The sequence below is a fragment of the Sebastes umbrosus genome, chromosome 5 (assembly GCF_015220745.1).
Source record: "Sebastes umbrosus isolate fSebUmb1 chromosome 5, fSebUmb1.pri, whole genome shotgun sequence".
Lineage (NCBI taxonomy): Eukaryota > Metazoa > Chordata > Actinopteri > Perciformes > Sebastidae > Sebastes > Sebastes umbrosus.
In genome coordinates, this window is record NC_051273.1 from 5,179,105 (window position 1) to 5,206,849 (window position 27,745).

Here is a 27,745-nt window from a genome sequence, read left to right on the forward strand (position 1 = left end):
TTTAAGATACAGCATGAGCCCATCTAACCTGCATTGCCTCACAGACCCACCAACATACAGGAATTATGAGAAGATATTTAGGAGCTCCATGTATTTTATGAAGGAAGTTATCATGTCTGATTCCAGTAAGAGCTTTAAAAGAATCAAGGAACACGTAAACATGTAGTGGATGGCAATTACAATAATGGCATTTTCCTTTTACAGGATCGCTGCACATCTCTACTGGGCTCCATATTATCACTTTTTGGGATCCTCTAAAAGCCTTTTTGCAAAAGAAATTCAAGTTTGTCAACATGTTTTTAAAAAAATGTACACACAAATAATAAGCAGTACGGCTATCCTCAACCAAAGACATTCCTAGTGGACTAACATTTTGCAGATTAATCGTTAGTTGATTTAATCGACAGATCTGTAAAACTTTCTACACAAAAGCAGCACTTTAAATCTTGTGTTTACCAGAGATATGTTCATAAGCTTCTCGGAAATAAGTCATTCAGCGAGAAAAAAGCATAAAAAATGACTAATTGACTACAGAAATCTTAGTTGACTAAGACTAAAATGACGGATTAGTCGATTAATCGTCTAAGAGGACGCAGCCCTAATTAGCAGATAAATACATGATGATGAATGTGTTGAAAATGCACCACTAGAACCGATGGTCTCAAAGTAAAGACGTAGAAATACATGTAATTAATTTATCTGAAGAATACTGACAGTATAAGACAGATTAATAACAAAGATGATAATGTATGACAGACTATTATTCATAAAATATATAACAAATGCAGGGTATAGTGTAAAACACCAGCAGAGGAATTATAGGCAGCGTGCTTTTTCTTTGCTCATTTGTTTAATTTTTAATGCATGGACCTAATTTATTACAGCAGAACCTGTAAGTATAAGATCACTAGAAATAGAGCAACATTTCACCTAAATAACAAAAGATATTTCACAAACTGTGGGTTCAACAAATTGCCTGGTGCACCAAAATACAGTGCAATCACAACCTGTATCTGTATTTCATAAAATCAACAGAAGACGAATGCGTTTCCTCGCTCTCTGTCCGTCTGTGACTGTACTGACTGGGGTATCATGGAGGGAGTTGAGGTGGTGGGGGGGTTGTGTCTGCTGTTTTGTCTACGGTGCCGTAACATCTTTTTTAACCAGTTACTTCCACACCACTTCTTTCATTATGCTGATCTGTGAAGTGGAACGTAACGCTGGCTGAGTTGAGAGGTCAGGGGCTCCCGCTGCCTAGATACATACAGTCTAATATTAGAACATTTCCTTGATTTGTTAGCAGCATCTCTGCTGACTCCTGAGCACATGGCAACAGCTCGGCCAATAGGATTTCAGGAGACCACTAAGCCTCTCGCTCTGTATAGCAACAGTGGCATCCTTCCCTTATTTATTTATATAGGAGTTTTTTTTCCCACCGACTCATTCTCATGCTTCTGTCCCCCCACTGTGCATCCACACTGTGCTCTCAAACTGTGAGAAAAAGAGTTACGGTGCGAAGAGTAGAGCTGCTTTTTACTTTTGCCTTTCCTTTCTCTGCACAAGCTCTAAAACCTACATCATTTTTATAGATTTTTTTTTCCATACTTGTATATATTTTTATAGTGTTTTTATACTATACACAGATCAGTGGAGTTTTTTTTTACACTTTGCATGTAAAAGTAAAAACAAAGTGGGAAATGTCTTGGAAAAGGCTTGATTTTCATGAAGACATGACGTGTATCGGTGAAGAGGAGAGGAAATACCCAGAGGAATGGCATACTGGGAAAATGTGGCACTCAGAGGGGACGGACAACAACCAAGTGGAGAGGACCTTTAAAAGATGGACGACACAGGCGGAGAGGCAGTACGGGATGGGAGGAGTGGGGGGGTGGAGGGACATTGGATGGCGTGAGGACCGAGGCCGGTGGTTGGTTTGATCTGAGCCACGTGTGCGTCCAGCCACGTCTCTTCGCCGCTTCATGGATGTCGATGAGACGTCGGCTTCCCCTGCCGCCCGGTCCCTTCTGTCTTGGCCCAGGTAGGTGCGTACTGTCCCGTCCTGCCGCGTTTCCTGATGATGTTTCATTTTGTTGTTGGCTGTTCAGACGTTATCTACACCAGAAGTTGCCATTTTGAAAGTTCCGTGCATGTTCAGCCTTCGTATCTCTTCGTCATGCCAAGCTTAGGTACGGGACGATGGAAAGCTTGAAGGCGTTGGGGGGAATATGGCGTACATCGGCCGTCCCGCTTTTGGGGATGCAACACTGATCGATAACAGACTACGAACGAATATTTAACAAAAACACTTTCAGAGGACAGTCGTCATCAAAATAAATACGTCCGTCATTTTCAGCTGGATGGTGGATTGACGATTTAAATTGCCTGACACTCTGAAAGTATGGGACATTTTCAGCGTTAAAATGCAACATATGTAAAGAGATTTTCATGATTCCAACTTTGCTTCTCACTATTGATTTTCCTTATGTATCCAACAATAATGCATGAGCCGAGCAAACACCGTTTACTTTGCTGTGATTGGGTCATCTTTAAAACACAACCTAGTTTGGGACAGCACGTTTTTTTGACTTGCAAACAAAAATAGCAATGTTGATATTGATACCAAAAAAGCTTATAACTGAAATAAGTCAGTACTGTATCGTCCCAGATGGATGCGTACTAGAAGTTTTTTTGGTTTTTTTTAAAGAAAGTATTAAAACATGAGGAAATTGGCTTATGTGATAAAGCTCACGGGACTTCGTCGAAATCGTTTTTAGTATCTTGCATCGCCTCAACAGGAACTGGACACGATGTCCCGTGAACATCGAGCCATGAAGACTTAATGGCTGCGCACCATTGGACTTATTTTGATGCCGACGCCATTTCCAACGCTTTGAGTTTTGATCCGCAAGGTTTCATCGCTCAGTAAATTTAGATACCACCATATATTTCTTTTATAGAAACAGACCTCATTCTAAGTCATCGGTCTATTAACAACACCAATACAGATGAAGTAAATTCAAGCTGTCACGTAATCAGTATTTTTAAAGCTTTTTCCGATACGTCTGATACCTAAAAATCGATGCTCAGAAGCATTAGTTGTCCAGATTTAGTAAATGAGAAAAAGATTTAGTAAAAGTTAAATGTAGTTACTGTGTTTTTTTTCAGTTGCGGTTTTAAGTTACAGCAACTATGACCTCTTGTTTTTCTGTTTAAACCGTATCTATCTTGATGGGATCAGATCAATCATGTTTAAAAAATACAAAATCAGATTTTTCATTAAAATAAAGTTATGGCCATTTTCCTCTTGTAGCGCAGTTGATATGATCATTGTAAAGGGTATAGGAGGATCATAAACCGCTGACTAATCCCAGATGCTTGGGATAGGAAGAGGATTTAACCGCAGTCCCCCTGAATTCTTTACCATGTAATGGGCTTCATGATATAACACTGTACAGTCCTTTTATAAAAAAAATGTTTACGCAGACTTCCCAAAAATCAAAATCCCATGAAATCCCAAAAGTCAATATCCCATACTCTCTTGGACATTATGTGCAGAGACCTTTTTTTCCTTTTTAATTTCAAGGGCGACAGATGACGAGTAAAAATGTATATGTTTGGGGAATGATATACTTGAGGTGTCTATTTCTGTAAAGGAAGAAATCCTTGTGTTATTAATGTTACAAGTTTATTCTCAGGATGTTAAATGTTGATCCCGGGACAAACAAGGTCCAGTGCTGAAGCAACCATCGTAACATATAATCTTCTTAAATATGTTTCCAGTTATTGTGTTAGAGCAGATCTTTACTGTTGCACAGATATTTAATTATTACCTCTTACATTTTTCTTTATACTTCCTGAGACTTGTAGTAACGCATCAGATGACTGATTTTTATTTCATATTGGGAATTCCTCACAAGTTGTACCAAAAAGTAAAAAAACACATTCCCTACTACTCAGAGTCTGGATTGTGATTGATACGACCAGCCTCTGCATACAGCTTGATCTGCAAATAACCTGCTCCTCTTCATCACAGTGAGCATTAAGAGTGGGTGATATAGTCTTCAAACTAGGGCTGTCAATTGATTAAATATTAAATCACAATTAATCGCAGGATTGTCCATAGTTAATCACAATTAATCAAACATTAAGCAAAAAAAATTGTATCTGTTCAAAATGTACTTAAATGCAGATTTTTCAAGTATTTAATACTCTTATCATGGGAGTGGACAAATATGCTGCTTTATGCAAATGTTTGTATATATTTATTACTGGAAATCAATTAACAACACAAAATAATGACAAATATTGTCCAGAAACCCTCACAGGTACTGCATTTAGCATAAAACAATATGCTCAAATCATAACATAATAACATTTTGATTAATTCTGCAGCCTTAGTACATACGTTTTGTAATAATCTCTGACAAATGTATGGCTCACAATAACGGTTGTAACACCTATCAGACAACTACGGTGTTGAACATTTCAGTGCATAAACCTGTCAGTAACAGCAATGATAGACTTAATCTAAACCTGTTTTGCAGGATGCCCCTATACGTTCTCAGACTGATAATGTCAGAGGTTAAATTTCACAAATACTGAGCATCAACACACTGGACAGCAAGTGTGAAACATGAAGTGGAAATAAATAAGGGTTTAAACAGTGAAAGGGGTGAAACAGTGCAGATTATTATACACCATTATTTGGGCAGATGTTTGCGTGCAAAAGGATTATTTTCCTAATTTACACTACTGATTCTCAAACTATATATTTGTGCATTTTTTGTTTTAGGTTTTCTGATATGAGATGATGCGCGAGTCCTTGAGGAAGATATCACACAGCCGTGCTTCACTCTCCAGTGGGTTTACAGCTCAATAACTAGTGTCAAGGCGCCTATGAAGCAGGCAGTCAGCTGTGCAGTAACAAACTGTGGTTGTTCTGGGTAGCTCCCAGCTATGAATCCCTTTAAGCGAATGACTGTGAAGCAGAACAGAGAAAACTCCCACTGAGTACATTAAAGTGAAAACGCAGGATCTACTGGCAATGTCATCGCTGTGCTCTGAGATGAGGTTAAACCGGGGGTTCAGGCTGAGAAACATGCTCTACCTCCACAACACAGGGCAGCCTTGAAGTCCACACCGTCGCTCTCTCTATCCTCAGCCATGAGTGTAACCGTAAGCTGATAGTATGTGATCAACAGCACCGTGGCACCTAACATCCTGCTGCTTCCCCACCTCAATAAAACCTAGCTGGACTATTCAGTCTGTGTTATGAAAATGGCAGAAGAGGGTTTCCACCTCAGAGCTCTCGACTACGCAGAGGACGACGAGCTCCAGCCAGCTGACTTCCCGACGTCATCGCTAGCATCCCTCCATCTCAGGGACGAGGCTGTGGTCATCGACGAGAGCACCAACCATATGGGGGATAATCCTGAGCTTCATTCTGTATTTTCTGTGATGACGTCATCACCGCTTAACCAATCACGACAGCAGACAGACATATCCATGGCTACTAGGCCTGAGCCTTCACCAGCAGTTCAAGGTAAGATCTGGTGATATACTGAGCATGTTTAAGCAGCAATACTGCTTTCATTTTGTGATGCAACAATTATAGTAAACAGATGAGAAAATGATGCAAAAGCAATCTCATAACAAAGATGTTGACTTTGCTAAAGTGTCTTTTCATCATGATTTCAAAATCAAACCTCTGCTGCATTTAATGAGCCGTTAGAAAGTCTTAAGACATCCCTGTCTGTAAGGACTAAGTCAATGTATTTGATGTCAGTTTGTGTCATCCGTGTTGATATGCGTAACTGTTACTCTGTAACATTTACAGTAATTATATTGCTATCTTAACCTCGATGATAGATGCTTATCATACATTTACAACAGAGTAACGAAGTGAAGTTATTTCAGCTATTTATGGCTCAGGGAGTAAAAGACATATTCACTTTTTTGGCAGTTTGAACCATTAAAAGGTCTGGATGGGCACGAAACATAAATGAGTGTGTGTGAACATAATGTGGTTTAAATAATGTCCAGGTACAAGACTGTGTACATACAGACTAGAGGAGAAAGTCAACATTCAAGAAGCATTGCAGTTTGCAGAACCCAGTTAGTACATTCAGATTGAATAAGTTTACTTTGTGATTTTGTTTTTGTTTTGAATAAATAAAACAAATATGAGGCAATATTTCCTTACATTCTTCTTGAGTGTAAAGATAAAGATTTCTGGATTTGCCATAGGTCTGACTGGCATCGTTGCTATTTGAATAGTCTCAGAGGCTCCAGATTTCATAGTCAAAACATTCATAACTTATGGCTATAACATAACCCTACAATAGACTATTGTTAAATTATCTGGGGGACGTCCATGCTACAGCTAACCATTGTTTTCACGATCAATAAGTTACTTACTATATTACATTTCTCAAAGTCCAAGGTGACAGCTTCATATTGACCAACAGTCCACGACCCAAATATATTCAGTTTACTACGACAAAAAAGAAGCAGCAAATTCTTACAATTAAGAAGCTAGAACTAGGGAATGTTTGGCATTTTTGCATGAACAATTACTAATTAATAAATTATCTAAATAGTTGGCAATTCATTTTATTGATCAATTAATCGACTGCTTTTCGCCCTAGAGCAATGGTTCTCAAAATGTTCAAGTCGCGACCTCCAGAGTAATCAGGCTGGTGTTTGCGACCCCACCCTCCTCCACCTCCATCACAACACCCTGATGCAAACACATCAAACATATTGATCGCTCATAAACTGTCATCATATCAAATCCCTACAGAAGCGCTGGATGCTGGTAAGTGGTTTAATGCATTTTGGTGTCTAAACATTTGGACATATGATTACCGTAAGCCCCACAGATAAGCAAGAGGGCTGTGAAATGAGAATTGCCATATTAGGGGGTATTTGTGTAGGTTTGCTGCTGTCCATAGTACTGAAACGGAGCAGATGATAGACAGAACACATCGCGGTTTCTTAGCCCGCTTGCTTTTCGTCGTGAACTTTCATCCCATCATTTAATTTCCCCTCATTGTAGCAATCCACAGACTAGGGCTGACCCGAATGCTTCGAAGCTTTGACTCTTGCCATGGTAATTGACCTCAAAATCAGTATTCGAATGCCATGTTGTTTATATCTATATATATATATATATATATATATCTATATACAGTATATCTCTATATATACATAAATACAGTATCTGTTCTAATAAAGTATAAATCAAATAATTCAACATTAATTATTATGAATTATTCTCAGATGGATATCGCCGTTTATTGTGTGTAGAGGTGCGTGTGTTTACAGTAGTGCGTCAGTGGCACTGTTCCAGGCACTGAAACGGGGGAGATGCAGACAGAAGAACATGACAGCCTGCTGCGCTGCGCCACGAAGCTTTGAATACCTTCAAATATTTCTCACCGAATTTTTCTCACCAAAAAAAATGGTATTCGGGACAGCCCTACCACAGACAGAAGGAAAATGACGAAGGAAGTGAAGGGACAGTCAACGAGAGAAAGAGAGAGAGAGAAAGAGAGAGAGAGAGAGAGAGAGACAGAGAGAGAGAGATGCAAACCGGCGTAAACAGCTTTTTCTACTCGCCTCCCCCTGCTAATTTTGAGAGATTATTGTGAATGCTATTGTAAATAAATAATATTTTTTTTGTGATGACAGTTTAGTTTAGTTTGAACAGCTAGCACCAAGGCATTGTCCGATGTGCTACGTGACTTTTTATCTCCTCCTGACCCGCCGGAAGTCCCCTGCCGATACCGACTCACATAGGTGGATCGGATATCGTGACAACGGGGCTGATCTAGTCAATTCAATTTTACGTTTATATACTACATACAGTACATTATATAATGGAATTTTAATTCCTGTTAAGTTTTTGAATTCCTGTTAATTTTGAAGATTTTTTGCCCCAAGTTGCAGGTGTACGATTTATTTTAATAATAAATAACAATACGCTCAATTTATATCTATGTATTTATTTGTTACATTTTGTTTTAAAATCCTAGAAAAACAATGTTTAAGTCAAGCCTAATGTGGCCTTACACATAAAAGAATGATCCCAGTCACTTCCACACAGTGAGGCATACAGCACTGGTATCGGATCGGTACTCGGTATCGGCCGCTACGCAAAGCCCAGATATTGTTATCGGAACTGAAAAACTAAGATCGGTCCATCCCTATCACAAATACACTGAATAAAATCTATTCTGATGCTAATGATATCACTGGTTCAGGCGATATAGTGTAAAAACATCCCCCCAGTCTATTTTATTTTTAATGTTATTTTATTTTTTTCTCCACAACCATCTGGTAACCCTCAGAAATGATCTTGCGACCCCCAGAAATGGTTGAGAAGCACTGCTCTAGAGAGCAAGCATTCAAGAATCTCCAAGAGAAATGTCAGCAGCTGGGATCACATAGTTCCAAAGGCTTAGGGAGTTTCACCAAGTTTCAAGATTTATTAGATGCAGAGCTTTTCTTAGGTTTTTATACCAGGCAAGTTTTAACAGCGCTTCACTGTTTGTAGGCCCTGGGTTAATGAGTTTACGCCCTTTCTAATTTTACAACAGCATACGTATGATTCCTCTAACACACGGCTCGGTCTGCAGCAGCGATTCAATGCATCTCCAGACATGCCATCACAAGTGCTGACGGGATGATTTACATCAACAGCTAACAGCACGCCTCTCACTACACACATGCATCAGCTCAGCGCATCTGTTGCATAGCCACAAACTAGTAAACACAAACAATTCACACATAAATGCAATGCTTTCAGGAAACAGGTTCTCACCTTCCCCTGCTTTCCTAATGCCACATTAACACACACAGGGACAATAAACACAAACAGGCACAGTGGCACATCATCAGCTCCCGTCCTTCAGGCCCACATGGCATCTCGCTGCAGACAGCTGTTGTTTGTTAGGCGAGGCGAGGCGAGGCAGAGCGAGGCGAGGCAAAGCCAAGGCGAGGTCGAGCGCTAAGCAGCACAGAGTCTGGCTGAGTGTGCCTGAGTGTTGAGGAGTGCCCGTTCTGGTATTTTAGGCAGTCAGACAGTGTCACCTGTCAGCAGACTAGTCTGGACAGACTCTCCCACATGGTGCAAGACCAAGCAACACAACGATATCTCCCTCTGGAGTCCTTGTCAGTGGGCCAGCAGTGTGTGCTGAACAGCCACAAAGTGCAGATAGCCACCGGCCTCAAGTGGCATCAGGAGGAGTAACGCTGAGTCGTTGTGCGGTTGATGTTGCAGAGTTCTCGGAGCCTGAGATGGGCCAAAGCGACAGCGAGGCTCAGTCTCGCACCCTGACAGCGTTCCTGCAGGACCTTTCCTCCCCTGTTGATCATGACGATGTTTTTCCTGCACTAAGAACCAACATCGTCAAGGAAGGAGGTACTCTCCAGCATCTCTTTGTTAGAAGTGTAACAGATCTTTCGTAGCAGATTTGATCACGTTTGTTCCAAAATAAGCGGAAATATACAACATAGCACAAACTGTGTCTTGTTTTGTTGTTTGGTATTTTTTTGTAAATCAGAACAAAGATAACCTGCTGTTGATCGATAAGATGTTTATATAATGAGTGAAAAAGGATAAAAGGATGGATTATCTAACCCTAACCCTCTGATGGATTATCTTTTATGGATGTAGTTTTTTTTTATACTTAGTCTTTGAAACAAAAATGAGCCCTGATGTCTCCAACAATCCAGACTTACAAATAAAAAAACAATTTTTAACCTGCTATTGATAAAAAAAAAAAGACACGATTTGTGTCTTTGCTATTCTGTATTCGTAATCAAACATTTATTTCCTTTGTGGTCAGAACCTCAACCCAAGAACAACATAACCAAAGCGATGGCAGCATGTGAGTCCAGCTCTGATGACAACCATCTGTCTGATGCAGAGTGGTACTGGGGAAATACCACCAGGTATAATTGAGTATTTTAATATGGCGTGTTGATATTGTGATGCATTTGTTTTCCTAAAACTCCGACATGTACAGTTTGAAACCTTAATGTCCTTTGTGATTGTCCAGAGAGGAAGTAAATGAGATGATGAGAAACACTCCTGATGGCACGTTCCTGGTCCGGGATGCTTCCAGTAAGGTTACGGGGGAATACACTCTCACTCTAAGGTAACTTCTGCTTCTCCTACTACTTCTAATGTATTGCAAGCACATGCACAAATCTCATTTTCCCAGCTGGTTAAAGGCTCCACATGTCTAATGAAGTGTTTGAGCTGCTAATAATATAATAAATATCATCTCCTGGGAATATTCGCTTCAAATCAAATACATGTTGTCAGAGGTCAGCTAATATTTCCTGGTTTCAAAGTCTAACTTTAGTTGTCTGGTTCTGAAGCCTAAATTTAGTTTTACTGGTTTTATAATGTAACTTTATACATTTCCTGGTTTCTGTCTAATTTTAGTTGAATCAGGACAGACTAAGTTTCAGATATCAAGCTTTGTTGATTAGAGTTTGGCGCAGACTCCAGCTGTCAGCAACATAACACCCTTTTTACACGGGATGCGCTCCAGTCGTGTTTTTCCAGTCTCACATCTGTCTGAGGGAACAGACACGCTCCAGCTTTAATCAATGCTGTCTACACCGTCTTTCTTACACGTTACTATTGGCTCCTGCTTTTTATTTCTATGGATTGAGAGATGACACTGTGTTGGTTGGATGTTGGCATCCAGGTAGAGGTCTGAGCTGTGTTTAAGACAATGCATTTACATCAGTGGTTAAGACCAATAAGAAACGCCTCTCATATTTCCATATCTGAAAGTTATCCTTTGCTGATCCCACAAGTATGATGCTGACCGGCTGCTCCGGTCTGCATTAGAGTAAATATATCTTGCACCAGCAACATGTGTGCTGAGATCTGCAGGGCCTACGACATTTCTTGGATCACACACTCTAAACATACCAGGCATGGGAAATTTCCCCATGCCAAAATCTTTCATTTAAATGAATATTTATATATAATACATTGCTCAACACTTAATCATCACAGTATAACACTAAGTCAGTTTAAACTTCAGGGATATCAATCCGTCCATTTAGGAGGTACATGTGATTGTGAATCACTTTCACCTGCTTTGGTGTAAATGAAAGTGACAACAGGTGCGATGGAGAGGCAACAGCAGGACAACCCTCAAAAAGGGAATGGTTTTGCATGTGGTGGCATTGCTCTCTCCTTATCCTTCCTGACAGATTCTTCTCTAGTTTTGTGTTCTGCTAGTGTCCTTGTCACTACTTGTAGCATGAGGCGGTACCTGCAGCCCTATCAGGTTGCACAGGTAGTCCAGCTCCTCCAGGACGGCACATCCATACGTGCGGTCGCAAGAAGGTTTGCTGTGTCTCCCAGAACAGTCTCAAGAGTATGGAGGAGATACCAGAAGACCGGCCGTTACACGAGGAGGCCTGGACAGAGCATCAACCCAGCAGCAGGACCTGTATCTGCTCCTTTGTGCGAGGAGGAACAGGAGGAGCACTGCCAGAGCCCTACAAAATGACCTCCAGCAGACTACTGGTGTGCATGTTTCTGACCAAACTGTCAGAAACAGACTCCATGCAGGTGGCATGGAGTGTCCTCTAATGGGACTTGTGCTCACAGCCCAGCACCGTGCAGCTCAATTGGCATTCTCCAGAGAACACCAGAATTGGCAGGTCCGCCCCGTTCTCTTCACAGATGAGAGCAGGTTCACACTGAGCACATGTGACAAGTGGAAAGAGTCTGGAGAGGCCGTGGTGAACGTTATGTGCCTGTAACATCATCCTGCATGACTGATTTTAGCGGTGGGTCAATGATGGTCTGGGGAGGTATATCCTTGTAGGGTCGCACAGACCTCCATGTTATAGCCAACGGTACCCTGACTGCTGTGAGGTACCGGGATGAAATCCTCAGAGCGATTGTCAGACCTTACGCTGGTGCAGTGGGCTCTGGGTTCCTCCTGGTGCAGGCCTCATGTGGCCAGAGTGTGTAGGCAGTTTCTGGATGACGAAGGCATTGATGCCATTGACTGGCCCTCACGTTCCCTGACCTAAATCCAATTGAGCACCTATGGGACGTTATGAATAGTGCATCCAACGCCGCCAAGTACCACCACAGACTATCCAGAAGCTCACTGATGCCCTGATCCAGGTCTGGGAGGAGATCCCCCAGGACACCCTTCCGCTGACTGTTGTCAGGAGCATGCCCAGATGTTGTCGGGAGTGCATTCAGGCACGCGGGGGCCGTACACACTACTGAGTCACACTATGAGTTGGATCAGCCAGTAATGACATTACCCGTCCTTAAGCCGTTTTCTCATATGAACTCTGGAGAAACCTCGCCCGGCCCTTGACACTTCCTTAGGCCGTGAACTTGACTGATGTGTGACAGTGTCGAGCGGTGCAACTCCGCGCTGAAAAGTTGAGACTATTTAAATTGTTATGAGCATCTAACAACCACAAGAAAAACATGATGCGTTGCGCAAGAGAGGAGCACATGCCAGGCACGCTGTACTATAGGAAAACAATGGTTCTGCTGGCGACGAGTTTCTAGCGATGCATCTCAGTGTGATCGGGGCCTAAGATGTGTGTGGGGTGCATTTGCAGCTTTGTGAGACGGTTATGCTTTGACTTTTGCAGGAAAGAAGGCTCCAACAGACTGATAAAGATCTTCCATCAAGGGGGGAAGTACGGCTTTTCTGAACCACTGGCCTTTCCCTCTGTGGTGGAACTGATCCAGTATTACCAGAACAAGTCTTTGGCCCAGTACAACTCTAAACTGGACACACAGCTTCTCTACCCAATAACCAGATACCAGCAGGTGGGTTTATGAGGCCCTCAGCTCTGAATGTGTGCCGTCTTATATTACAATTCTACAACTACTAAATATAAGGTTTATTATTGATGAAATATTATTTGAAATGATGATGGCCTATATGTGATTTTGGCTGCATCAGAGCTAGTAACAGGGATCATGAATACGTTTGTCTACATTTTTAGTAACAGTGGAAATAACATGCTTAAGGTCACATTCCCAAACCTTCTGTAATGTTAGTTTAGATCAGATTAAATGCATCATAGGAGCTTTAAAAATGGACCTAGTCCTAAATATCTTTTACATTCTCGTCTGTAGCAGCAGGTTGTGATGGAAGTTGACATTGATGCAGTTGGAGAACAGCTGAGGATATTTCACGATCAATACAGAGAGAAGAGCAAAGAGTATGACCGTCTGTTTGAGACGTTTAACCAGACCTCCCAGGTACAACAACATCCTGATCAATGAGACTTCATTTTACTAAATGAATATGTGGTTTTAATGGTTAAAAGCAATTTATTTTAAGTGAATGTTTTACCACGACAGAGCCTGACTGTAAGGCCTTGAATGTAAAAGTAAAGACGTGCTGCCTTTCCTCCCCAGGAGCTGCAAAGCAAACGGACAGCCATCGAGGCTTTCAGTGAAATCATTCGGATCTTTGAGGAGGAGTGTGAAACTCAGGAACGCTACAGCAAAGAATACATCGACATGTTCCTCTCATTAGACAGCAGCACAGAGTCAGACAAGTATGCTTCAAAATACCATTTTTTTTTTCTAATTTTGTCACTTTGTGTATTCTGTTTTTACTTATTTTCTGCATTTTAAGAAAAAAGTTGAGGGCAAAATGAAAATGAAAGTCACTGCTGACCATGCTCATTCAGCAAACTAGCTCTGAATTATTAACTGTAGTTGTTCCTTCTCTTCCTCCTCATCCTCCTAGGATTCAAAACAATTCAGATGAGCTGCAGTCGAGGGTGGAGGAGATCCACAACAGCAAGAAGAAGTTGGAGGAAGAGCTGAGGAGGAAGGCGCTGGCTCACTTGGAGGTCGACAAGAAAATGGACAACCTGAAGCCCGACCTCGTGCAGCTCAGGAAGATCAGAGATCAATACCTGCTGTAAGTTCAACCCTTCAGCAGCTCTCGTTCTAGATTTGAGTCTGAGTCTGGGGGCAGCAACAGCTAAATGAACGTATAGTCTGGATATATTACATGTTTGTGATAATGACCACACTCTTCTGGACGTCTATCTGGATAAAAAAAGCTTTCTGTATCATCTTCTGGCATTTTGTCATCTAATATAATGAAACAGAAGAACCGAACGTCGACATATTGCAGCCTGTTTTACTGTGTTTTGTCCGTGTTTCAGATGGCTCACCCAGCAAGGCACTAGACAGAGCCAGATTAATGATTGGCTGGGTATCAGGAATGAAGAAGAAGAGTGAGTATTGTCATTTATTCTGGTCAACTGAACTTATAGTTGTTGTTTTTTTTAATCAAAACAGAAAAGTGTAGAATGTATAAGCATATATTTTGCTATTTCTATTTGTTTTTAGTTATTATAATCTGCCACTCACAAGAATCTGAAATATGTTTCTATGTGTGCAGGTCTTGAAACATGCACAGATGCATGCAAACATCTAAAGCATGGCATGTACACAGAATACCAACAGTCTTATACTATTTCAAAATGAAATGTCATAAATGCATTAAAACACAAGCTACATAACTTTTTTCACTAGCTAACCTTGGCAACAGTGTTTATATGCAGCTCACTGTGCCAGATGTATGACTACTTCTTCTGTTGGTACGATGAATTAGCTTAGGGCAAAGAACCCAGGTTCAGTTGTTCACGTTTGTTCGGAGGACATATCATGATATTATATTATTGTAAGGGTTAATTATTCAGGTTTTTTTTGGAGAACTGTGTGCTTTAAAAATCTATTTCCTTACTAATCTAACCCTTCCACCTCCCCATCATCTTTTAGCCCGTACACTCTGGCAGAGGATAGCGCCCAGGAGGAGAGGAGCTGGTACGTTGGTGGTATGAGACGTAAGGAGGCAGAGGAGCTGCTGAGGGGGAGGAGGGACGGGACCTTCCTCATCAGAGACAGCCAGACTCAGAGAGGCTCCTTTGCCTGCTCTGTTGTGTGAGTACCATCACATTTTCCCCGCACAAATGTTCCACAGGAGTGTTCAAGCATTCAGAACAACCCACAAAATCAGTTTTTATAAATTTCTGTGCGAATTTTCCAGACAAAAATCCATGCTTGGTGTGAAATGGCTTTTAGGCAGTTAAAAATCACAACATTTGCTCCTCTGTATCCTAATGGATCCTAATCCTTTTAGTGTTGGACCTAGGGATCCAAACAGCCTTCAAAACATCCATATTATGATTCTGTTTTTTCCTCATGCAGTGTGGATGGGGATGTGAAGCACTGTGTGATCTACAGGACATCCACGGGGTACGGCTTCGCTGAGCCCTACAACCTGTACCCATCGCTGAGAGAGCTGGTCCTCCACTATCGACACACATCCCTGATGCAGCACAACCAGCAGCTGAATGTAACCCTGGCCTGGCCCGCTCTCAGCCCGCAGCCCAGCTGAGACACACCAGCACGCCATCCTGATGGCACTTTCCCAAAGCTTCACTGTATTTGTACCACGCCAGCACCATCATGGACACTGTTGCCAGGCTCTAACAGAGTACCGGTTAGTGTCGTCACCATACGAGAATTTCCAGAAACAGTTTCAGTGCTCAGATCTAAAAATCCTACACTGGTAAGATGTCACAGCAAAAAAAACAAAAACATTACTGAACAACAGTCACTCTAATGCTTCACTAAGTTAGCCTATTTGGAACAGATGTTTAACAGCTTTACCACAGTAGTTTTAAGGTCGATTGTCGGCTTTGTTAGTTAAATTCAATGGTTGCATATTGACTGCAGCTCTGTTCTAATCTAGCTCATTTATTTTTTAAAGCTATTATTTGTAATATTAAAAATCCCATTTAGTCGCCATCTGCACATAAAGCTTGGAAAAAAACACAATTGGGATTAAGTACTTAGCTGAATTCAACACTGAATGAAATCTTTGCAGCAGTACCGAGGTAGTACTGAAATATTGCCTCGTCATGACAACACTAGTACGGGTAGCGAGTTTCCCAAACTGGTGCTGGCATTAAAGTTAATAATGATGATATCAGGGTAACACGAGATACTATTATCTAGCTTTCAGAATACTGATACTGAACTGCTTTTTAGTAGTAGAACAATCAAAGCTGAGAGATATTATAAAGGATAAAAAAGGATGGTATGTTTCCCTGGTGGAGAGAAATTGATTGGATTTATCCTCTAATCCAGACACTAAATATTTCAGTTTTTGACGACCCGTTCTCACTCCCAACTCGTCAAATACCGCCTGGCATTTGAAACCAACGCACAGAGGCATCCCTCAGCGACAGTTTGTGACGAACCAGGCTTTCAACTAACTCCAATGTAAACCCACCTGTGGTGTTATTCAATGGTCGGAGCAACTGACGTAGTATTAAGAGCGTGAAAGTCCACTCAGGGTGGTTTATGGGTCAAACAAACAAGACTTTCAACCAGGGGACCGCAGTTCGTGTCCCGTGTGAAACTTACAGTAACGTTGGTTTATTTTGTCATGTCAGTCTTTAGTCTCGTGACTCGTCGGTGTAGTCAGTCCCATGAGCCGTTAGTCACATGACCCATCATCAGTCACTGACGATACTAACGAGTCACCTGGCTAATGACTCACTGATTTATTCTGTCACGTCAGTCTTTAGTCACGTGACTCGTTAGTATCGTCAGTCCCGCGAGTCACGTGTCGCTAGTCACGTGACTCGTTTAGCATCGTCAGCCCTACGAGTCACCTGTCGCTAGTCACGTGACTCGTTAGTATCTTCAGTCCCACGAGTCACGTGTCGCTAGTCACGTGACTCGTTTAGCATCGTCAGCCCTACGAGTCACCTGTCACTAGTCACGTGACTCGTTTAGCATCGTCAGCCCTACGAGTCACCTGTCGCTAGTCACGTGACTCGTTAGTATCTTCAGTCCCACGAGTCACGTGTCGCTAGTCACGTGACTCGTTTAGCATCGTCAGCCCTACGAGTCACCTGTCACTAGTCACGTGACTCGTTATTATCGTCAGTCCCGCGAGTCACCTGAGTCGTTAGTCCGTGACTTGTTAGTATCGTCAGTCCTGTGAGTCACTAGTCACGTGAGTCGTTAGTCAGTGACGTTAACGTCAACCACGACCGTTTCCTTAACCTAACTAAGTGGTTGTGTTGTCTAAACCTAACTTCCTGTGAAAATGGAAGTTTATTTTGAAAGGACACTATGCATGTAACGAGCGCATATTGACACGCAATCCCTGGTCCGTCCAAAAGTAACATAAGAGAGGTACCCTGTGCGTTTGTCGCCGATGCCGAGGGGCACTGACCAAACGGCAATATTTGACGAGTTTGGAGAGAGAATGTGTCGTTTTTTAGTTTTCTTTTTCAGAAAGGCAAGCACAGGAAATAATAAATATTTAATATTAAGTTTCACACAGTATTGAAGTCATGATCTCTTGATTTGGCCACTCTTGCCTCAAACGTTTGACATATTTTTGTCCAACAATCCAAATCAATGCTCTGCATCAGCCATCATCCATCATCCATCATCCCTCCACAGTGCATATCGTAAATCTATGTAATCAGTGCAGTTGCAGTGTTTAAGGTGCTTCTGGGAAACTGAGCTCAGGATGGGACTCTGCACTACCAAGCACATGTGCATTATGGGTAGTGTAGTGTAGAAACTGAGGAGACACTCAAGCACTTTATCCAAAACAAGACAACCAGATAATACACATAAGCACAGAGATGAGAGCTGGAGATTTGTGAGACACTCATTTCACATATTGATGTTGCTGGTTGGAAACTAACACGTTTGTTTTCAGAGATTATAGGAATATATAAGTACAAGTTATTTTCTTACTGTCATCTTCATTCTGCACATTTCCATAATATCTTCAGGACATTATAAATGAATAGGAATTGGTGTATTTATGCTTTATAGCCCCTACGTGGAGAATATTTTTGTCATTATAACAATCAAATTATTAGTAGATAATTATTTTATTTGTAGAAAAATGGGACAATCACACTTAAAGTTGCTTTAGGATAACTCTTTAAAGTAATAATATATGAGCGGGTATTAACTGTGAAGCAGCAGACTTGAGGCATGTGGGAGATATCAATCTGGTTCAGATTAATCTTTGATGAATCAGACAGATGTTTTTACATTTTTCCTATATTTTTTCCGAGGATCTTAGTTGGGAGTTGGTGATCTAGGAGCTTTGATAAGTCTCCGGAGCCTGATGTGGAGTGATAATATACAGGTCTTTTAGATTTTGGGTTCTGGTTGAAAAGTGCCCTTAAGTGTTCCTGTTCCAGCCATCATCATTTCCTTTGTGTTACTCTCAGGAGAGATGTCTTGTCCCCTACATGAGTGTGATGTTGGGTGTAAACAACAATGTTCTGATGAACCGAACACTGAGGTTGTGTCGAGCTGGATACAAGGCTACAATAGCACAAATACCTTCAAGGAGAGTATTATTATCCAAGATATTTTTGCTTTCCTATAATAGAATCATACTTAAATCATTATATATACTATTTTGTAAAAGTGAGTGTCAAATAGACCTTTTTCACCAAACAGTAGCCACATTGAACCTACATCACACTTGGCATGAGAAGTTGTAGAGAACATGAGCCTATATACCAGGAGTTTAATTACAAATAAAAGATTTTAATACAAAATTATTAAAAAAAACAAAGGCTGATATTTAAATAGTGTTGACAGACGATTGTTAAATTTCAGCCATGACCTGAATTGAAACTAAAGACAGAGGATTTAAAAAGGAGCTGTAAAAAGCTAGTTTTATTTCAACATATAAAGACTTTAAATTATTGCCATGACTGCTTGTATTTTGCAGGCTTGTTATCTAGCTTTGCTGGCTAATTAATGACTAGCTAACAAGGATTCCAGCTGTGGACCAAATATAGTATATTACCATTAGGGCTGTCAATCGATTACAATAATTAATTGCGATTAATCGCATGATTATCCACAGCTAATGGTGATTAAACACAAATTAACCACACATTTTTTAACAGTTCAAAATGTACCTTAAAGGGAGATTTGTCAAGTATTTAATACTCCTATCAACATAGGAGTGGGCAAATATGCTGCTTTATGCAAAAGTGTGTATATATTTATTAATGGAAATCAATTAAAACCCTCACAGGTACTTCATTTAGCATAAGAAAATATGCTCAAATCATAACATGGCAAACTCAAACCCAACAGGCAACAACAGCTGTCAGTGTGTCAGTGTGCTGACTTGACTATGACTTGCCACAAACTGCATGTGATTATCATAAAGTGGGCATGTCTGCAAAGGGGAGGCTCGTGGGTACCCATAGAACCCATTTACATTCACATATCTTGAGGTCAGAGGTCAAGGGACCCCTTTGAAAATGGCCATAAAATTGAGCATAAGTTTGGAGCGTTATTTAACCTCCTTCACGACAAGCTAGAATGCATTCCTTATGTTTTCTGGTTTCATATGATACCAGTATCATCACTCTAGCTTTTGAGCCCGCTACAACCTCCGAAAGATCGATTGCATTAATGCGGTAAAGAAATTTGTGGCGTTAAAATAAATTTATCGAGTTAACTTTGGCAGCCCTAATTACCATAAAATGTGACAAAATTATGATATTGAATTTCCCTTCTTTGATAGATGTTGGTACACAGCAGCAGAACATACCTGAGATGTTTCTTTATTTCTCCTTAAGTGTGACGTATATTCAAAATGGTGAAGGAAAATGACATCTATAATGATAAATAACTCATTTTGAAATGAAAGTTGTTTACATTTCAGTCCTATCCAGGTCCCTGTAGCCCTGGGTAGGTAACAGGGACTCCTCTGATAGTGCACTGTGTGTGGTGCTTACAGTGAATCATTCAAACTATTTTTATAGTCGAAAATATAGTAGTCATGAAATATGGCATTGTTAGTTTGGGTTTCCCATTGATGTAATTTTTCCTATTTAATGGGTTACTTTAAATGCACTTCTCTCTTAGCGGTCGTTAGTCAAACATGCTTGATGCTCGTTGCACAGTTTTGACTGGGAGTTGGAAAAAATGTGTCCAAGTCCTACTTTGTGGCAGCGAAAAGGTGTAAATGTTTGATTTTGCATGCCAATGTTGTGAAACAGATTACCTAGGTATTATATGTATTACTAACTAGAATATGGACATAATGACTGGGTACTGTTTTGAAACCGGTTCTGGTACTAGAAGTTCATCACCAGCTATAACAGATATGTTTCGTTACATTACTTTGATGGTTAGCATAGTGTTCTATGTTTGTTTGCTTTGTCTCCATCATTGGTGCTAAGCACTCATTGCTGTAGTTTTCCTTAAATGCACCTCTCCGAGATCACCTGTCAGTCATACAGTATGAGTGATACAGTGATGTCCTCTTTATCAAAGCAAATGAAAAAATCGTTCACATGAATCTGCGATAAAGTGTCGCACAGTCGTAAAAAATGTCAAGTGCTGCATTGCACAGGTTGTGGACAGAGCGTGCCACAACCACTGGGTGGCGGCAAACTGTGTGTAGTTACTCTTTAAAGCAAAGAAGCACATTTTGAACTTTTGGTCAGTTGTTTATGCTGTTTTGTAAAACCCAGTGTTTATGGACAAGCAGTACTTCACTCCTGTGTAGAAATTATGGCTGCGGTCGAATAGCCAAAACAATGTCATACAAATATGCTTGCTTTATGCAAGTGTATATAGATATATATATACTGTATGTATTATTAGAAATCAAATAACAACACAAAACAATGACAAATATTGTCCAGAAAGCCTCCTTTGCGACAAACTAGTATGACATGGTTGGTACCAATGGATTTCTTATATTTATAGTTTCATACGATACCAGTATCTTCACTCTAGTGTTAAAACTGAGTCTATTATAACCTCTGAAAGATCGATCGCGTTAACGCGTTAAAGAAATTAGTGGCATTAAAACGAATTAACTTTAACGCGTTATTATCGCATTAAGTTTGACAGCCCTGATGACAACACATGATGATCTGCGTACCTTGTCGGTCATGTTGATCGTTTGTTTTCGTGAACGGTCGAATGGTGCGTCGCTTTAAATGTTGCTGCCGCAAGGAATTTTTGTGGGACGACATTATCTCCTTTCCGTTCGTAAAGGATGGTCCAGTGTACCCTATGTTTTAAGGAAATAAGAAAGGAAGCATTGAAGAACCTTCCCTTAGCATTTAGAGAATTCGACCAGCTCCTATCATGGCTGCCACTTCTATAATTCAGGGTCATTTCACTCAAGTTAGGAACCTTCCTACGCAAAAAAGACTATTCGACCGCAGCCTAAGACTATGTAACAGTGGAGTAGTCTAAAAGATATACTGTGAAGTTAAGGGACATATGACTCACACCTGTCGTCATCAGGCTCTTACAGGATGTTCATTAAAACACTGTTTTTTTTCATCTTAAAGTATAGGCTTGTTTTACAGTAAACATGGATGCACCTAAACTATTATTACGTAAGGCATGTTCGGTGCACGTCTGGCATGTGAAACCAAGTCGTAGGCGTCTGTCCCTTGTCATTTGGGATATCTGTCTTTTCTTTATTTTTGCACACTGAATAGATCAGTTGTTATTTTAAGTCCATAACTTGAAATATAAATGTATTTAAGATTGTGAATTGTAAGAAAAGAAACATATCCCGGTTCATTTTGTAGCAGGAATACGGAAAAAGTGTACAGCTTATACAGTATGTGCACAAACACACAACAGAGACCACACTACTGCTCTGTGGGGGTTTAGATTTAAATCATAGGGTTTGCACACAAGTGTCTCATGTGAGGTGGAGATACTATGACTGTCTTCATGTACATCCACCCTGTTACTGAAGCAGGTGGTGGTGCTAAATATGCTGATGAGATTGATATGTTGTAGCACTGATAAAGCACTGATATGAGATCTGATCTTTTAATGAGATATGATCTTTAATGAGCTGACCACTTAGTAGTATTTAGTTCTGTAAAGTCAGATATCGTTTTTTTGTAATTCAATGTGCAAAATTTGGTCTTTTCCTGTTGACACTGTCTCTTTTCGTAACTTAACCGTTTTATCGTGGAAGCAAAAATAAAATAGAGAGATAACAAAAACACATTTCAAAATGATTAATGTTTCGTAGGAGAATAATTGGTGTCTCATATCATAAAGTGTGTGCTATGATGTACTTTGAGCTGCAATCATTAAACTAGATGTCCAACTAATTCGTCATAGCCAACTGTTACCTAATGCTTTAACAACCATGATACATTTGCTGTTGTGTATTAACCCATTTATGCCCAAAGACTATATTTAGTATGATAAGGAAAAATGCCACAACATATGTTCTGTCTTGAAATTTGGTACGGACCTACTTTGGGAAAGTATCTAAGAGTAAAACTTTGACATTTTTAGATCACATGAACAATCGGACTTTTATTAATAGTCAAAGTCAAGATTTTGTGAAAACACTAACATTGTTTTCCTTTTATTTGTACACTGCATATGTGTGCATATCTTTGATTTTCAACTCGTTATGAATTCATAGATACCAAATACTTGATTGTGCTCCTCGTAGTTTCTGAGATACTGCTTATCATACTATGTCTAATATTTGGGCACATGGGACGACTGTTTTTTCATAAAATATAATGAAATGTATTGCAAAAACAGTCGTCCCATGTGTCCAAATACTAAATATAATAAGAGAAAAACTTCAGCCAAACAGTTTGACCGATTTTTAAAATGTCTTCACATCTGTGCTTAAGAGAACACGTTCACCAAAGAAAATTAAAAATGTCAGTTTTGGGCACAAATGGGTTAATAGAATTATACACAGCTATAAAGAATACTGTTATATTCAGAGAAAACAAATCTGACATGCAGATTAAACTTTTACTTTACAAATATGTATCTAAATAGGTACCCAGGTACTAGCTATGTTGGTAAACTGTCAACTTTAACGTCGTAAATGTTTATGACTTTATGAAAAGAAAACTAACTGATTGCTATAGATATTTGTTTTTAGACTTCTGTCTTCTTTATGTGACAGTTAACTAGCATGTGCTCCATAAAATCTCCCACCAGGGAGGTTTAAAATCAACTAGATTTGTTCTTCCTGAGAAACTCTTGAAAGTTTGTGATACAACGGATTTGTAACATGAAAGGTTAAATGAGCCTAGCTGGTTTATGGTTTATGGTTAATGGTTAATGTTAGGTTTAATTCCTAGAAGGGGAATGTATTTTTTACACAGTTCCTCTTCCCAAGGAATGAATTTCATATTGGACGTGATTTACATCATTGCCATCGTTCAGCAACAAGGCAGGAAGTAGTGTGCCATTTGGGCAGAGAAGCAGAGGGTATCGGTGTGAAAGCTGGAATAGTGGACGGGCATGTATTTGATTTTGATACTGGAGAATAGCACCTCGTCTCAGAACAAAAATGTATACTTGCTTTATTTTTGTACATTTAACCACGACGTTCAATCTTTCCCCCCAACCTTAATGAAGTAGTTTTACTTGCCTAAGTTTAATCTATTATGGTTATTGTTGGAATAATTAATTAAAAACGGTTTGCACTAAATGTTCAAAAATGTTGGCAGTGAATGCAAGTTTGAGTCTCATGCCGTACTGATCAAGATCAACGTTCTGTGTGGGGAACAGGTTGTTATACATAAAAGGTTGTGTTTAATGAGGTAGGGATGTCACGGTGAGGGAATTTTGCCACCAGTTAAACTTGTGACAACACCGGTGTTACCGATTACACCGGATATTTTACAAGAAAAGATGGCGCTCAATACATATAGAGCGCTTACTTGGATCTTTACCGTTGGATGGCAGTGTGTCTGGCCTTGCTGCTCTCTCTCATCCTGTATGTGGGAAGTCTGACACCTGCTACTCTGGGCTGAGTCTCCGTACGGAGCAGACACTTTCACTTTCAGTTTGTAGCGTCCATCGTCCGACTATGTATTGATAACACGCCACTGATAAAATTAACTAAATGGTTTTTATTTCTATAAAAAAAAGCGAAACAATGGTGGAGCCGGTGGGCAAGTAATGTAATCAGAGTGTGCCGGAACACCGTGTAGCACCGGTAACACCGACTACTGCGGCAAACCGAGTACAAGGTTATATACAGCTAACGTTCAGAGGTTGCATTCAGTTACATTATGATGTGTTGTAAAAATGAGAATTGGGCGAAGGTAAATTATAACGTTATCATGATGTGTTCAAATGTATTTTTGTAAAAATTAGTACATGGGATTTATTGTTTTTTTTGGTTTGTTTTTTACCGTGGTATCGAATTGGGTATCGAGAATCATGGAATTTCCCTGGTATTGGTATCGACCACTAAATTTCTGTTATCGTGACATCCCTAATAATACGAGGTGCAGGTGGGTTTGGTTTGGTTTGGTACGTGTTTAGGTGCAGTATTGGATTGGAGACAGGTAAAGTTTAGTAAGTATAAGAACGGTTATGTTTGTTAAAGGTTTGGTGTGGTTATGGGTTGAGTTGAGAGGAAGGAGGTTGGTTTGTAACTGATATTTGCATTCACACAATGCTCTGCTCCGTCAACTCTCTTCCATGCCGTAAACATGGTGGAGTCTAGCAGTTAACTGTTGTTACACAAATCACAACATATGTTTGTCTTTCATCTCACCCTGAGTTAGACGGGAGGATCATCATAAAATCCAGGGACTTCATATATTTAGACTGGTTTTGTTTCTGGCTGTGCATATGATCAAATACCTCTACTTGTCTCTGTATCACATTCAACATACTACTTGATGTTTCTGTAACTGACTTATTTTCTTTCATTGTGGCTGTATGGACATTTAGCTGCCCTTTGTTAATATTGCTGTGAGAATATACTGTTAGTGTAAATGCTTATTTAATGTATTGATTATGCAATAACATTCAGCTTTTTTGAACTAGCTTGTGTTTCATTTAGGAGTCATATCTGAGGAAAATTGATGGTTTCAAACGTTTTATTTTGTTGGTGTAAAACCTGACTTTACCCACTTCAGAACATCATTGTTCATGTATGCACTTTCAGATCCCCAAATAAATTTGAGATGATGGTTTAATGAATTGTTGTGAGTGTTATTTGATAACCTGAGGATTTTATGACTTTTCATTAGAAGTGGTGTTTGATCAAAACCACAGGCCTGGATTAACAAAGTATAAACTAGTATACATCACAAATACCATTTACATAATAAGCCTAGAGCAAAACACTACACAGACTGAGGACACCATGTCCTGCACGACAGTAACACATACCGTGGATTTACAAGCATCTAGCAGATTTACTGCACATTGATTTACTGTTCTATTAATACTCCAGGCCTCCCTTGCAAAAAAAAGGTTACAAACTCAATGGGACTTCACTCGTTACATAAACTAAAAATAATACAATACAACACAATAGTTTACACCATAAATTGACTGTGTATACTATTAAACAACATAGTTTACACCCTAGATTACATTACTGCACATAGGCCTTATAAGTAAGGGATAATGTACAACAATGACCCGCTCGCTGTAGATTCTCCCGCTTATTACACGGCCACTTACTTAAGAAATCCATAATTTGACACAAAAACGGCCCGCTATAATCCGACATCAGAACTGTGTCCATAGCAACGGCCTGTTACACATAGCAACGGCCTGTTAAAAAGAAATACTAGATCGTAGAACGCCGTGATTGACCAATCAGAATCGAGTATTCAACAAAGCTGCGTCATAATGATTTAAAATATCTACTTCAGCACCTTGAACAGCTGCTGCTCGACTCACAGCATTTTAACAACCCTTGCCGTGGTAAAAGAGCAATTATGGGCTACCAACCACTGAGCACCAGAATACAAGAGGTATAACCATGTAAACCGCAGTGTATAAATAGACAAAGAGATAAAAGTGAAAGAGAAATTGTATTCTTAAGTAGCAGAATGTGCAACCTGCAATGGTGGAAGAAGTAGCCTACTCAGATCTTTTACTTAAAGGGATTGTTTGTAAGAATCAGAAATGCTTCTTAACAGTGACACCTGTGGCCGTTAAGTCAACGAAAGTCAGCGTCGGGCTCGCGCTTGTGCTCGCTCTAAATAGACATGAACGAGCATCGCTCAACACAGTGAGGAGACACACGTCAGCTAAAACCACAATATCACTCTATATTTCAGCTGCTTGGCAGTAATGTTAGCTGACCAGACGAAGGTCTCTCCATGAATCACTGCTGATCCTAGTGTTGGCTTTTCCTGCTTCAGCCTCCCGACCATGGTCGGAGGAAGACACCGGCACCCGGTCGGAGACGATAAAGTAACTCGTGCGGAGCCTCGTCACTTCACAAGACACGGGAAACCTCTTTTGGTCTGGAGGAGCTGCACAGGTTATTTCTGCACAAACTACACTGTACATTCACTAGATACTCTCAGAACTACGAAGTCTTCTGCAGCGTGGAGTGTGCGTGCATGCACGTGAGGTGGAGCGAGCTGAGTGAAGGCAGGCAGGCAGAGGAGCAGAGACTCCGGCCCTGGAGACCAAAGCTACGGTCTCCCTCACGTCCTCCGACCGCGGCCAACACTGTTTTGCAAGACGGGCTTCACTAGATAGAACTTTGCGGTTTTGGTGCTTCCATGTAGTTTGTGTTGGAGTCTTGTCTGAACAGCATAGCCACACATGCGAGCACACATGAGACACCAACCCGGGTGATTTATACGTGTAAGAAGTTACAAACAGTCCCTTTAATCATTTTAATTTACAAAGTAACTATTTGGCTCCAACTAAAGTTGTTAGATAAATGTATAGTGGAGTAAAAAGTACAATATTTACCTCTGAAATGTAGAGCAATAGAAGTATAAAGTAGCAGAAAATGGAAATACTCAAGTACCGCAAAATTGCACTTAGGAAACAGTACTTGAGTAAATATACTTAGTTACTTTCCACTAGTGGCATCCTGTTAGACAAATCTATGCATCATGTACACACAATACAAGCATCACCAAACACAGTAGCAGCACAGAGTCAAGAGGATGAGTCTTACCTTTAGAAGAGACACCTTTTCAACTCAACCTGTGCAGACTGGAAGTCAGCAGGCCAGCCAGACAGTTCAGTTCAGGGTCTTGATGTCTCCCTGTCACAGAATGCAGTTAAACAAACGTTGTTTATTAGCTGAGATGACTCTGATGTAGTGAAGTAAAGCAGCATTATTCCTAATGGATGGGAGGCTAAACGTTAAATAAGACATTATTTACATGCAGTTTGGTGTGGAAGTGGCAGAGCAACAGGTCGCTGCTAACTGAACAACTTCCCTGAGTCACACACCTGCTCTGCTATCGTTACCTGTCGTGCTCCTGATCCGGGTCCTTCTCGTCCTCCTCGCACACCTGGTTCACTCTCAATTAACGTCCCAGTTTGCTCATCAATTTCTCCTTAAAAGATGAAACATGTTCTCAGGGTTTTGAGCTCATATAGTAAGCTAAATGTATCTACTATTAAAGCTGTAAAAACTTAAGGTGACCATGACTTTATTAACAAAGAAAAAAAGAAGATATCACATGTTAACACTCAATAACTGACTACAGTTCCCAGAAGGCTTTGCGGTTGTAAACACTGTTCTGCTCATATGTGACCACTAGAGGGAGGCAGACCGCCATGATGGTACCAGTATGACTACGGTATAGGGAAGAGGTCAGGGGTCATAGGTCAGGGGTCATAGGCCAGGGGTCATAGGTCAGGGGTCAGCAACCTTTA

The 27,745-nt window shown here is 40.4% G+C and overlaps 1 protein-coding gene and 1 long non-coding RNA gene across 5 annotated transcripts; one reads left to right on the plus strand and one right to left on the minus strand.

Moving 5' to 3' along the window:
- Nucleotides 1-76: 76 nt before the first annotated feature.
- LOC119488916 lies at nt 77-27,586 on the minus strand. Of its 2 annotated transcripts, none has more exons than XR_005207054.1 (3): nt 27,317-27,586; nt 27,036-27,125; nt 77-262 (listed from the first exon to the last, which is right to left on the minus strand). It is a non-coding gene; the product is annotated as an uncharacterized LOC119488916 (long non-coding RNA). The 2 variants fall into 2 exon arrangements; XR_005207053.1 differs by having other exon boundaries at nt 27,335-27,585.
- On the plus strand, nt 943-15,637 carry LOC119488913 (phosphatidylinositol 3-kinase regulatory subunit beta-like). 3 transcript variants are annotated; one of them, XM_037770934.1, is made up of 12 exons: nt 943-2,038; nt 4,793-5,542; nt 9,284-9,424; nt 9,852-9,957; nt 10,065-10,163; nt 12,661-12,841; nt 13,157-13,279; nt 13,439-13,581; nt 13,776-13,952; nt 14,203-14,274; nt 14,822-14,983; nt 15,251-15,637. In XM_037770934.1, the coding sequence occupies exons 2-12, from the start codon at nt 5,272-5,274 to the stop codon at nt 15,438-15,440; spliced, it is 1,665 nt and encodes a 554-aa protein (XP_037626862.1). In that variant the 5' UTR covers nt 943-2,038; nt 4,793-5,271; the 3' UTR covers nt 15,441-15,637. The 3 variants fall into 3 exon arrangements, with proteins under 3 accessions (XP_037626862.1, XP_037626861.1, XP_037626860.1); XM_037770933.1 differs by having other exon boundaries at nt 945-2,042; nt 13,154-13,279; XM_037770932.1 differs by having other exon boundaries at nt 945-2,038; nt 13,154-13,279.
- Nucleotides 27,587-27,745: the final 159 nt, after the last annotated feature.